Source organism: Oryza glaberrima, chromosome 11, assembly GCF_000147395.1.
Source record: "Oryza glaberrima chromosome 11, OglaRS2, whole genome shotgun sequence".
In the NCBI taxonomy this organism is placed as follows: domain Eukaryota; kingdom Viridiplantae; phylum Streptophyta; class Magnoliopsida; order Poales; family Poaceae; genus Oryza; species Oryza glaberrima.
Genome location: NC_068336.1, coordinates 21,340,477 through 21,353,904, shown reverse-complemented (window position 1 = coordinate 21,353,904; position 13,428 = coordinate 21,340,477). Strand labels below are relative to the sequence as shown.

Here is a 13,428-nt window from a genome sequence, read left to right as displayed (position 1 = left end):
TAAATAGACATGACTTTTGTGAGTGAACGAGGAGAGAGAGACACATACCTTCGCCTTTAGAGGTTGAAGCGGCCGTGACGACGGTGTGGTGGTGGCTTTGCGATGGGCTTGTGGACGATGGTGACAGTGTGGACGACGGCCGGCGACGGACTTCCCCTCACTTCAGCGCCAATCCCGGATCGGTGGGTTTGCTAGGGTTTTGTGTGGGAGCGCGTGTGCACAGCAAACGTTGGTTTGTGTGCCCGATGACTCCCCCTTTTTGTATTGCGCTGCGTGAGAGGGGCCCACAACCACGAATGGCTGGCGCCCCCGATCAGGGAGCATAGGCAGAGTGGGGATCGGTTTCTCGATCCCCCGGAGATCGCAACTATAACATTCTATTAATTATCATTTATGTCTAAATAGATTGATGCATAAAGCACGCTTCATCATGATAGTCACCACTGAACCATCAGACACAACGACTACAATGCACCTCCCCATCTAGAAATAAACACTAGGGTCTTTTGTAATCCAAGGGTCATAGGCTTTCTTGTAAACCCATGCCGGCTAAGTGTTCTCTGAACACGCTGGGTGGTAAGCCTTTTGTAAGCGGATCCGCTAACATCTCCTTTGTTCTTATATGCTCGAGACTAATTGTCTGATTCTGGATCTTCTCTTTCACAACATAAAACGTAATGTCAACGTGTTTGGCACCACCACTTGACTTATTGTTGTGAGGATAAAACACTGGTGGCTCATTGTCGCAGTACATCTTGAGTGGCCTTTGAGTGCTGTCGACCACTTTCAACCTGGGTACAGACTTCTTTAACCATTTTGCCTGCCTCGTGGTCTCATAACTAGCTACAAACTCAGCATATATCATCGATGATGCTATGACGGTTTGCTTGGAGCTTTTCCATGAAATAGGCCCTTTTGCGAGAGACCATTCTATTTTTGTTTCCTATCATTTGTTTTGCACATGTATTCCTGCTTAATTTTTATGTTTTTTCTATTCCTGTAATTTGAAAAACTTGTGAACCGAAGAAACCCTTGTAGAGTTAATAGGATAGATGAATAGAAAAAAAATGCCTTCGACTTCCCCGTGGAAATCAAAACATAAGGTTAGAGCTCATATTCAAAATCATTCAGCAAATCTCTTCTTTTTATAAAGCTAACACCCACAAAACACCTAAAGCTCAACATGCAAGCAAAGTATTTATTAGCACTCCTAGAACCTACATGTAAGCATACTACATCAACCCAATAAGCACACAAAACTCAACATGCAACCATATAGTAATTATATCTACAATTTATTTCATTCTAAAACTAAACATACACATGCTAAATCATAATTCTTAAATCATTTTTATAATATTTCAATCCAAATCATTTCATTATTTCTCCATTATTTAACATATATCCCGCAGCAAAGCACAGAACATCATAGTAAAGGAAAGGAATGGTTCCATAGAAAATTTGCCAGCCCAACTCTACAATCCAAAGGACCATGTAGAAAATGTTGCTATAAAATTAAATCCTTCAAAAATCCTAGCTCTCATCCTAAGTACTCCCTCTGTTTTATATTCTATTTATATTATAAGTTATTTTTTCTAGTTAAAAAATTTTTAGTCTGACTAAGTTTATAGAAAAAACAATAAAAAACAATAACATTTATGATACTAAATTAGCTTTATCACATTGAATATATTTTAATACTATGTTTATTTTGTGTTAAAAATGTTACTATATTTTTCTAAAAAATAAAAAAAAGTTAAAGCGAGTTATAACATGAGATTTTTTTTTAGATAATGGAATGAAACATCCCGGCCTTTACTCCAAAGAGCTACAACCAGTTATTACAAAAAGTAACACACTTATAAAATCTTAATTCAAGATAAAACTATCAAACCAACCAAAATTAAAAGAAAGACCTAACATGACAAGGAACACATTATTCCAGCCTATTAGAAAATCTCCATCCATGGTTGGCAAAAAGTTGCATAACCGTTGACTCAAGAGTACGACATGCAACATTCAGGAAAACTCCATCTTCCTCACACTTTTATAGTTGAGCCCACAGCCGAAGCCAATATGTTGCCCTGAAAATTACCTGCATATAGGAAACAGATGGTGATTTGTCAAAAACCCTATCATTTCTACACAACCACAGAGCCCAACATAAAGCAGAGGCACCAACAAGTATCAACTTTCTCTTGTCCTTGTCCACACCCTGAAGCCATCCATTAAACATATGAGGTATGCTTCTAGGAAGATGTAATCCAAAAGAAAATTGAACAGCTCTCCAAATAAACTTTGCATAATGACAATCCATAAACAAGTGCTGGATCGTCTCATTTTTCATGCAAAAACAACATGTTAAACCCCCATTCCAATTCCGTCGTGCAAGATTATCCTTTGTTAAGACGACTCCCTTAAGCAAATACCACATAAAGATCTTGATCTTAAGCGGCATCTTAAGCTTCCAAATGAACTTATTTCTATCAATGTAACCATTGCTAATTAAGGCTAAGTACATTGACTTTACTGAAAAATGTCTATTTTGATGATAATTCCATCTAAAGCAATCAGCAGAATCATCCAACTGGATATGAGCAATGGAAGCACACAAATTATACCAAAGTGTTAGATTATGCCCAACTAAAGCTCTCCTAAAAGAAACATTTAGTGGAACAGAACCCATAACACTAGCAATAGAGGCACTCTTCCTTCTAACAATAGCATATAAAGATGGATACTTGTCTTTAAAGGCTATATTACTTAGCCATTTATCCTCCCAGAATCTTATCTGTTGACCATCATTCACAATCCAAGAGCCCATACTTAAGAAGGTGTTTTTTTACCTTCATAAGCCCTGACCAAAAATGAGAATCACCTTGTTTTCTATCCACTTGGGTTATAGATTTATTATGAAGATACTTCCTCTTCAATAAATCTTGCCAAACACCATCCTCATTAATTAACTTATATAACCACTTACTCAATAGACATTTATTTTGGATCTCTAAATTATGAACACCCAATCCACCCTGGTCTTTGGGTTGACAAATTATATCCCATCTAGTTAGTCTATATTTTTTCTTATGGTCATCCCCTTACCAAAAAAAACGTGATCTATAATAATCAATCTTATGAAGAACCCCTTTCGGAATCTCAAAGAAAGAAATCATAAACATAGCTAAACTTGAAAGAACAGAATTAATCAAAACCAATCTACCTCCAGCTATGAGATGGATGGAGTACTCTGCAAAGAATTCCAGCTATGCCAGCGAAGTGAGCAAAATATTCAGTGGCATTAGAGAGCAGGAGTAAAGGGTTGGGGATATGAATTGAAATTGAACTATGGTTCATTTCAGAAAAAGGGAGTGACAGCTATAGCACACAATGGCCCCATAGCCAAAGGGCATATTTATAAACGAAAATTAATTTTGGGGTATTTTGTGGAAATATCGCAAAAGCAGAGGCCGCGTCCAGTACTCCAGTGAGTTAGATGTTAGCCGTTGGATCGAGTTGTGCTGCGCTGCGCTGCGCCGTCCATTCATCCCCCACGCCCTCGACCAATCCGCCGCCGCCGCCGCCTCGCCGGCGCTTCCACCGCTAAGAGATGGCCGCCGCCGCGAAGACGAAACCCCTCTCCCTTCGTCTGCTACTCTGCTTCAAGTTGCCATGGCCTTGCGGCGACCTCGAGCTTCCCTGGCTCTTCAAGTCCATCCGCACATTGGCGCAGGGTCGCCTCGTCGCCGGGGACCTCCCCTCCCCCTCGTCGGACGCAGGAGGCGGCGGTGGGGGTGAGGAGGAGGAGCCCCGGATTGGCGGCGGAGGCGGAGCAGCGGGCGCTGGCGAGCGGGAGGGACGCGACCGTGCTGGAGTTCTACTCCCCGTGGCTCCGCCTGTGCGCGTCGCTGCAGGGGCTCGTGCGAGAGCTCGACGACGGCGCCGGCGGGTGGACCGGCTTCGCGATCGCCGACGCCGAGGACGACCGGTGGCTCGCCGAGGTGAGGCGCCTCGCCTTCATTTCGTGCCAATTTAATTGCTCCGCATCTCATAAATTTTTGTGATGACTGATGAGGATTTGGGCGTTAGTTTAGAACTAGAAGGGTGCCATCGCAATGACCGATTTAGTCAGCTTGGTTTCCTGATTCTAATTTTGAGCTTGTGATGATTTACTAGCGTGCATTGCTTTGTGAGAAATGTCGTTTTTGTAGGTTCTATGGTGAATTAGTGACGTTTGATGAGTGGATTGGATGCCGTGTTCCATATTTCTGCTTTAGAATGATCCTTCAGAGCTTTGAATAATCAATAGGGTTTGCTATCCGAGATTAACTCTATAATGTGGTTGCATTTAAGTTGTGTGAATTGGGATTGGAAATTGCTATGTTAGGCGTGGCCCTTTTGTGGTAAACTAGCAATCATGATGTCTTCAGTGGTTAAGTAGTTTACCACCCTTAATTAATGTGTTAAGAGTAAATTGTCTAACGGTGAAGATCAGAGGGTCTCCTTGCTGTAGATATTGGCAATGTAACTCCTGCCCTACAACCAACAATTGGTTGTGTACTTTGGGATCATGGAAATATGATGTTTATACTGATCTATGGACTAAAGTGTTGATCATCTCTGGACTTGGTTCCCTGTTATTTGTTGTCTTGGTGAAGATTCCTAACTAGTGCTATAGGTTAAAATGGTGCTTTAGTTCCTCACAAAAGAAAAGGGAGCTCAGTTAAATCACTAGGTGTCAACTTTGGGTTTTGACAGTAACAGTGAGTTTGTACTCTCTGTTGGAATTCTCTTGAAATTGTCAAGTATGGATGATTTCTCAGCGTTTCATGTGGAGTAAATATTTAAAGTGTTGCTAAACTTTAAGTCTGTCATGTTAGGTTGCTAGACTTTAGTTCTGTCATGTTAGGTTGATGAACCATAGTTTTCTGTATTTTTGGATACTTTGGTAGTTTGGTTAAGAAGGTTCCATAGCCATAAGATGTTATATTATTTACTGAACCGAGTTTCAGCGTGTGACCTTTGTTCTTCTTTTTGTATATGTGGATAGGACATCATAGCATACTCCATCAAAGGTATTATTCCCCATGTAAACTGGGGAGTGTCTAGGAGAGACATAGCTATTGGTTCTTTTGAAAGTGTCTGGGCTTGTCATTTTTAATTTTCTTTTAAGAACCTGAAAATTGAAGTATAAATTTTCCAAACACAGATGCAAAGAATATCTTAGGCTCAGATAATATAAATGTTCCTTTTGCACTGAAATTAATGTAAACAACGAAACTATTGTGATATCAGATTTCCTCTGGACAACTAGAAATTATAAAAATTTGTAGTAACCATACACATAATCTGCTGTTTCATCTCCGCGCTACCCCTTTCTGCATCTTGTCAACACTCAACACATGATGATTGGGCACATGATGAACTACTTATCTATAGTTTTTGTAGTATCCATTGTTCTGTATGTACTTCATTTTTGTACTTTGGAATTTCCCCTTTTTTTTACTCTCCTAACCTTTTTTCTATTTTGTTTGACTACCCAACAATTAAAACTTTTCTTCTATGTTGTAGTGAAATCCTGATAGTTATCTTCTCAATTTCTTTAGGGATATTTTGCATTTCTGACTCGAGCCATGCTTACTGACCCATGCTTGGTTATGGTGTCATGTTGTACTTGGCCCTGTTACTAAACTACTGTAGCCAGTATCTAGTATCTACTAGCCTACTAGTGAATTACACTCCAGTTAGGATACCGTTTGACTATTGCTTGCTTCCATGCTTGTTATGTCTTTATAAATGGTTCTAATAAGGAAACCTCTTAAACTATAGCTAGCATCATGTCAACCATCGTGTGAGCAGTGCTGGGGCAGGGCTAGCAGCTTGTTGGATTAGTGCGGCAGGACGTGTAGACTGTAGAGCCACCGGAGATGGGAGGACAAGGGCAGGGTGGGGGCGAGGCACAACAGAGATGCTCATTGGAGGGGAGAATGGGAGGATCAAGTGATCAAGTGATCCTGCTCGTTATTATAACTCCAGTATGCATGCACATGTCCACTGCTTCGCTAGCTAAATGCTCGGTTGAAGCTGTCCTCCTGCACAAATCATTCCTTTTATCGGAAGAATTGGCCTCCCCATCAATCAAGGCATGCAGCTTGCTAAGTCGTGAACTCAATTGTATTAACTTCTGAACTATACTGGCTTCTCCATCAGGAAAAAAAAAAAAACGGAGAGAAACCACACGGACCGACCAAAAGAACAGCAACATACGACTGAAAAAACTTCTGTTTTTCCTTGATCATGCATACTGCTAGCAGTTCAATCGGAAGGTGCAGACAGATTGCAGATCAAGCATACTTAATCTGCATAAAACTCTGCTTCTCCCATTTACCCAGTTCATCGTTGAGTTTCAGAATCCAGTCAAGCATGCTGCATAATATTCCTTTTTCAGGAATAAGAAAACTGTATAATGTAGCACACATTATATTAATTAGAAGTCAAATGTGTACACAAATATTATACTTATTATTACACAAAAATGTTCATGAATGCATATGGTGTTCGACAAATGAAAACCCCAGAAATTCAAATCCGAGCAGAGACACGACCATTTTAGCTCAATTAGAGGCACAAGGCACTTATGCATAGCAAGTAACCGGACACATTCAGTTGAAACACATGGAGTGTCAGGAAAAAACCAAACAAACGAACTTGCTCTGAACTTGACGATGAAGAACTCGAACAGGAAGAGATTTTTTGGTGCTGTCAAGCGGCAGCATTTTCTGGATTATATTGAAACTTAAATAGCCAAGACACAAAATAAATTCTGGCCTTGATGCCACTACGCGCACCACGCCTGTCCACTTCGTGCGCCATCCCGCACGTCGGGGCGTGCTGCACCACCGACACAACTAACTTGCGCGCCATGCCCGCTGAATCGTGTGCCATCCCACACGCCAGTGCATGTCGTGCCAACTAGCTAAGGACTCGCTCCGGTTTGAACAAGCAAGCCTCGAGCTTACACTGACTTGAACTCGGAAACAGACCAAAACAAAGTAAGGAAGAAAAAACAGGGTACAGCAAGAATTATTACATCATGCAGAACATAAAGACACGCTCACGCACAGCAGAAAGAAATAAAATAGACTAACAGCAGATGTCAATCCACACTAGCACACACAAACCACACTATGGGATCAAAGGAGATATGCTCCTCTGGCGACAAACCTGTTTCTTCCAGCAGAATGGGGATTTTGCAGCATTGTCTTCATCCTCTTGTTCACCTCCGTTTTGCCTGGTCTTGACTTCATGGTTCATTACATTTAAGATTTATTCTTTTATTGTTTTCAATGGCTTCTTTCACCTCTTTTGGGACAACTTTTCCATTTAACTCGAGCTCCTTCAATCGAGGAAGGTTGTCGATGCCAGAGAGAGATGTGAAATGTGAACAGACGATCTTCTCAAGCCTAGGAGCTGATCCGCTGGTGAAGTCAATCTTGGTGATGGCAGAGCAGTCAACAATAAGAAGGTTGAGCCATATGAACTCTTCTTTTTCGAAGGTAATCTGGTTCTGACTTCCATCAAGAGATTTGTCCAAGAGCACTAGGCAGCGTATTTTTAGTTCCTTGGTGATGATTTGTAGATCATCTTGCTTCAGCAATGTACCGCGAAGAGTGAGCTTGGTTATCTGTTTGGCTTTGTGAAATGATGATAGCAACCTTCCACAGCTGTTGTTGTTCAACTCAAGCTCTTCGAATTTTGGAAGCTCATCAACTCCAGAAATAGACTCTATACCGGTGGAAGATAAAACCATCTTCTCGAGCTCACAGGCCGCTCCATCCTCAAAAGTGATATTAGTCAAGTTCGAGCCCTCAATAAGAAGGTACTTGAGACATTCAAAATCATCTTCCTCGAAGATGAGCACGCTCTCGGTGCATGAAATGTGTCGGAGTCTAACACACTGTAACTTGGGGAGCTTGGCAAGGACTTTCAGATCATCTTGGTTCAGTGGGGTGCCACTTAGAGTTACCTTGGCAAGCTTGTTATTGCCACCTCTAGTCAACAATGGAAAAAGATGCCTGGCTCCGCTAATGCTTAGACTCTCAAGAATCTTGGGATGCTGTTCTATGCGAGAGCCAATATCATCTGGTAACTCTGGGCTTGAAGGAGTACCGTTGAGTGTGGTTGTGGGAATAGTGATTGACAAAGAACGCAGGCACTCATGTAGGTCACTTATTGCTTTAAGCAAATTCATAAGGTGACTTTTCTTATCATCAATAACCACACCTAGCTTCCTCAGCTGCCATAGCTTTCCAATATCTTCCAAATCATCACGGCGCTGGGCCTTGATATTAGATAGTACCTCTATGTTTACCATCTTGTCTATCTTGTGAGGAATATGAACGCTAGTGCCAAAATTTCTTTGACTTGGGTCAATGTGACCAGCAAGTAGACGCTTCAGCTTCAAGAGCAGGACATTAACCGTTGCATTTGCTGGCACCATGGTTTCTCGGATATCCAATACCTCTAGTTCACGGAGGCAGTTGATTTCACTGGGCAGCTGGTTAATATCTGTTCCCTTTAGGCCTAGATATTTGAGCAGTAACATCTTGCTGCAGATGTCCTTGAGGTACCGCTGGTTCTTACCACCAAAGCACTGACAACCTTCTAGATCTAGCACCTTCAGTAGGGATACTCGAGATGATTGTGAGAGGCTTTGGAGGAATGTGTGAATTCCATCAGAGCTGCGGAGTCGAAGATCATTGAAAATGGAGAAGTGGCGAGCCAAATGATGTGATAGGCGTGTCTCCACAATATGTTGTTTTCTGGCAATTGTGGTAATGAACCCATGAACTGGATCATGTACCGCACAGCACTTGACCTTTCCTGTGCCACCAATATCAACAGGACAAACAAGATACCGACGGATGAGGGCATCAAAACATCGATTTGCCTGACGCACAGAACTGGGCCAATCTTCCTTGAGTGTCAACCCTTCTGCAACCCATCGTCCAATCAAGGTTGATCGCCTGATCTTCTGTCCCTTGGGGAAGATAGCTAGGTATAGCAAGCAAGACTTGTATTCTTTAGGCAGATCATTGTAAGAGTACATGAACATCTTCTTAGCTATGGCATCGAATGATTTTTGTGAATCCTGCAGGGTGCTGTGCAGCTTGCTTAACTCTTCGTTGCTCCTCTTGGGGTTAGCATATAGAGCGTGAGTGAAGATCTTCATGCAAAATTCATGCCCCTCACACTCCTCCAAGATGTCACGAAAAATCTTGGGGCTACAGTTGTCTTCATTCTTATGCTTGCTAGTAAGCTCAAGCACTGTATAATGGTATAGACCAACAAGAGAATAGTCTATAGGTTCTCGTGGTGGATAGCTATATTTTTTAGCTTGTTCGGTGCTCTCTGTGGTGAAGATCAATGCATCCGCGCTACATTCTAACAAGCTCAAAGCCTTTCTGAACTCCTCCCATCTGGACCCATCCATCATATCATCAAATTTTAGGATAATGAGGGGGCACTCATCCCATAAGGCATGTTTGATCTTGTACTCGATCAAGCGTTGTTTGATCTTGTCCACGATCCCTTTGATTTTCAGCTGTTTTTTAAATTCCTGCTTGATTTCGTCAATCTTCTGCTCTATTTCTGTAAAATAAGCCTCTCCATTTTGATCCAGAACACCTGCATGTTCACCCGTTGCTTGATTCTTATCAGGCGGAACATCAGATTCACATGTTGCTTGATTCTTATCAGGTTTGCCTCCCCGTAACTCCCTAAAGACATCTTCTTTTGCCTCGTTGATCATTTGTTTGATGCGTTCCTCGTCCAATGTAGTCGTTGCAGTCTTTGTAACTTGCTTGGCCTCCGATTTGTCTTGCTGTTGGGCCTTTCTGCTGGCGATCTTTGGGAACACTTCTTGTAAGATTTGTGCGTATTGAGCTTCATGAAGATCAATCGGATTGTCGTCGTCGTCGTCGTCGTCGTCATCATCTTCTTCTTCTTCTTCTTCTTCATCATCTTCTTCTTCTTCTTCTTCTTCTTTGTCATTATCATTGCCATCATTCTTATCATGATTGTTCTTTTCTTCTTCCTCCTCGTCCTCTATTTCACTCTCCTTTTTCTCCTCGTGCTCCTCCTCCTCCTTCATCTCTTCTTCTTTCTCCTTCTCATGCTGCTCCACCTCTTTCGTCAATTCTCCTTTCTCCTCTTGCTTCTCGTGCTGCTGCTCCTCCTCCTCCTTCCTCTCTTCTTCTTTCTCCTCCTCGTTCCGCTCCACCTCTTTCGTCACTTCTCTTTTCTCCTCCTGCTTCTCGTGCAGCTTCTCCTCCTCTTTCCTCTCTTCTTCTTTCTCCTCCTCGTTCCGCTCCACGTCTTTCGTCACTTCTCTTTTCTCCTCCTGCTTCTCGTGCTGCTCCTCCTCCTCTTTCCTCTCTTCTTCTTTCTCCTTCTCGTGCCGCTCCACCTCTTTCTTCTCTTCTCCTTTCTCCTCCTGCTCCTCGTGCTGCTGCTGCTCCTCCTCCTCCTCCTTCCTTTCCCCCCCTCTTTCTTGCTTGGTTATTTCTTCTTCTACTTCAATTTGCTTGTGAACCTCCTTGGTCTCTTCATCTGTTTCCATATGCTTCTTAAGCCTCCTGGCTATTTTCATGATGTTGTTGTCGTTCCACTCTGGTAATTTAAATGTGTCTACTGCTTTGTTCTTCACTTGGTCTTGTTGAGACTGGAGCAGCAACAGGTGAAGGAGTACATGTAGGTCCACCTGATCCACACCCTTCTTTTGTAGCTGAAGCAGCAGCTGCTTGTCGCTCTTCTGTTGCCCGTGTGCAATATCACTCTTGATCTTGTCAAGCTTTTTGTAAATATTCATCTTTTCTATTTTCAATTTGATTTTATGAAGCACCTTTTTTTTGCTACGGTAAATTTTGTAGAAATCTTGCCTAGTGTCACCTTGATCTGTGGCCTGCTCCTGGGACCCAGCCCCTTCGGCATGCTTGAGCTCCCGCAAGATGTAGTAGAGAACCTCCTTGGGTCGTAGCGGTAAAAAAGGGTGATGCAACGCCGGGACGTTGACCATGATACTGCGAGGGTAGTATTCGCCTTTAGCAACCAAAGTTTCATGTGCAAGATCAAGGGCTTCCTTGTTATCTGTATCCGGTGCCACAATGGCGATGGACAACGTCTCGACGGCTCCCATAGGAACTCCTTTTATCCACTCCATCAACTTTGCCTTCACGTAGTCTTCCAGAGCGGGGGGCTCATAGACGGCCCTTCGAGCAGAATGATGGCCTGCAGTTGCCACCGCAAGTTGATGTTCATAGTCTTCTTCGTCTTCATCATCTCCAGCAGCATAGCCACTTGCTGCATCAGGTGCAGCAGCCTTGGTCGTGGCTGGAACCTCCACGCCATACCTCAGCCGTCGCTCGCCGACATCCCGCGCCCGGTCCTTGAGCTGGCATAGCTGAACGGCTGCGTGGTGCCTTGCGACCATTTTGCGCAGGTACCAGTAAGCCCACCAGAGGTGTCGCCGGAGTCTGCCCTTGGCTCGGTGAATCTCTGGATTCCCAGAGTACAGGTAGAGATCGATGCAATTGTTGCAGTCCTGGGCGAGGAGCCGCACCTGGTTCATCCAGGTACGCACCTGCTCGTCGTGCTCGCCGCCCTTCGGAGCGCTCCTGGCCAGGTGCCCCAAGAAGCTGTTCATGCTCTCCATCTCCTCCTTGATGAACTGCACGTCGTCCCGGACGCCACCGAGAAGAGCCGCCTCGTTGCGGATGACCACCAGCAGTGAGCTCACGGCGCCAGACGCGAGCTCAGTCATGGCTGATGCCCCCCCACCCCTCTCCCTCCTTTCCTCCTGTTTCTTCCGCCGGCTGGGTGCTCGAGGTGGGCCGGGAGTGGTGGTTTTCAGTTATTTTTTGGTTTTGCTTCCTGGGGGAGGGAATTGGTAGCTAGCTGGGGTGGCGGTGAATTCTTCTCCGGACGGGATGTGAATGTATACTACTGCCAACCTCAGTTTTGTGCCATTGATTATGTGACTTCGACGACGGACGAGTCATGGTAGTCAGAGCCGTTCACATGCTTCCTAGCATCTTTTACAATCTGAGCCGGTTAAGAGCGAGTTTTATATAGAGAGATAGCTACTACATCTAATTTTACTTTACTCAATAATTAATTAAGAGGCAACATATACTACTCCCTCCGTTTCGAAATGTTTGACACCGTTGACTTTTTAGCACATGTTTGACTATTTGTCTTATTCAAAAACTTTTATAAAATATGTAAAATTATATGCCTACATAAAAATATATTTAACAATGAATCAAATGACAGGAAAAGAATTAATAATTATTTAAATTTTTTTGAATAAGACGAACGGTCAAACATGTGTTAAAAAGTCAACGGCGTCAAACATTTCGAAACGGAGGGAGTATAACATATTATCTCTAATATATAAATCCTAATTATTTTCTTTTGTTGGATTACTCACAAACACACACTCCCTGTCTCTATCTTTCTCTCTCTATATATATTTTTCTTAAAGTTTGTGTAGATGTTGCATGAGGGTAACTCATCATCTTTCTTCTCACCTATCTCTTTCACCTTATTATCTAGTCGGTACCATTTAAACCTTTACAGTACTTGCTCTAAGAGGTGCCTCCGTGCCCGTTTGATACTTATTTAGTTCTGAGACTCACCTTGTATATGAAGTCTATATACTAAATTAAAGCGATTTAAATATTTATATTCAATCCAAAGTATAAACAAAATGATTTATCTAAGGACAATTGTTCTCAATATAACCATTGCTTCACAAATAGTAATGATATCATTGAATCGTTTAAACTACAAATAACCGGTTTTTATTAAAAAACCTCTTAGGTGGCCACTTTGATTTGTAGAAAAACATAGTAAACTTGAAGGATTTTAATCCTATAGAAAAAAATTCCTAGGAATGCCTTTAAAACAAAGGTTAATTAGATCCGTGCCATCACAATTTCTTCAATTTTGAAAAATATCATTACTATTCGTCTATTTGGAGACATGCTATTACAATTTGACAGAGATTAGAAATATGCCACTACTTACCTTTTCAATGCATTCTTCTCCTAACTTCTCCTTCTCTCTAATATGTCATCTCTTCCACCGGAACAATCCCCATTGAGCCCGCCAACCTGACTACCTCTATCGGTGCATGGGTAGCGGGGTTTCGGCGCATGACGGCCAGTACATCACGTAGCTCATCCATTGTGCCACAGCACAGTCGGCGCAAGAAGCTCCAATTCCCACCGGACACTAAGGACTCGCCCCTACCACATTGCCGCTCTCCGTCACCAATGGTCGTGGCTTCATTATTTTGATCTTGGTTAACAGAGGAGAGAGGGAGAAGGAAGAAGTGGTGAAGGAAAAAGGAGCGGTGATTTGGTCCAA

At 42.7% G+C, this 13,428-nt stretch overlaps 1 protein-coding gene across 1 annotated transcript; it reads right to left on the bottom strand.

Annotated features, from left to right (window-relative positions):
- Positions 1–7,189: 7,189 nt before the first annotated feature.
- On the bottom strand, positions 7,190–12,041 carry LOC127755324 (uncharacterized). The gene has a single exon (XM_052280980.1). It carries the CDS (start codon positions 11,816–11,818, stop codon positions 7,301–7,303), a length of 4,518 nt encoding a protein of 1,505 aa, XP_052136940.1. The 5' UTR covers positions 11,819–12,041; the 3' UTR covers positions 7,190–7,300.
- Positions 12,042–13,428: the final 1,387 nt, after the last annotated feature.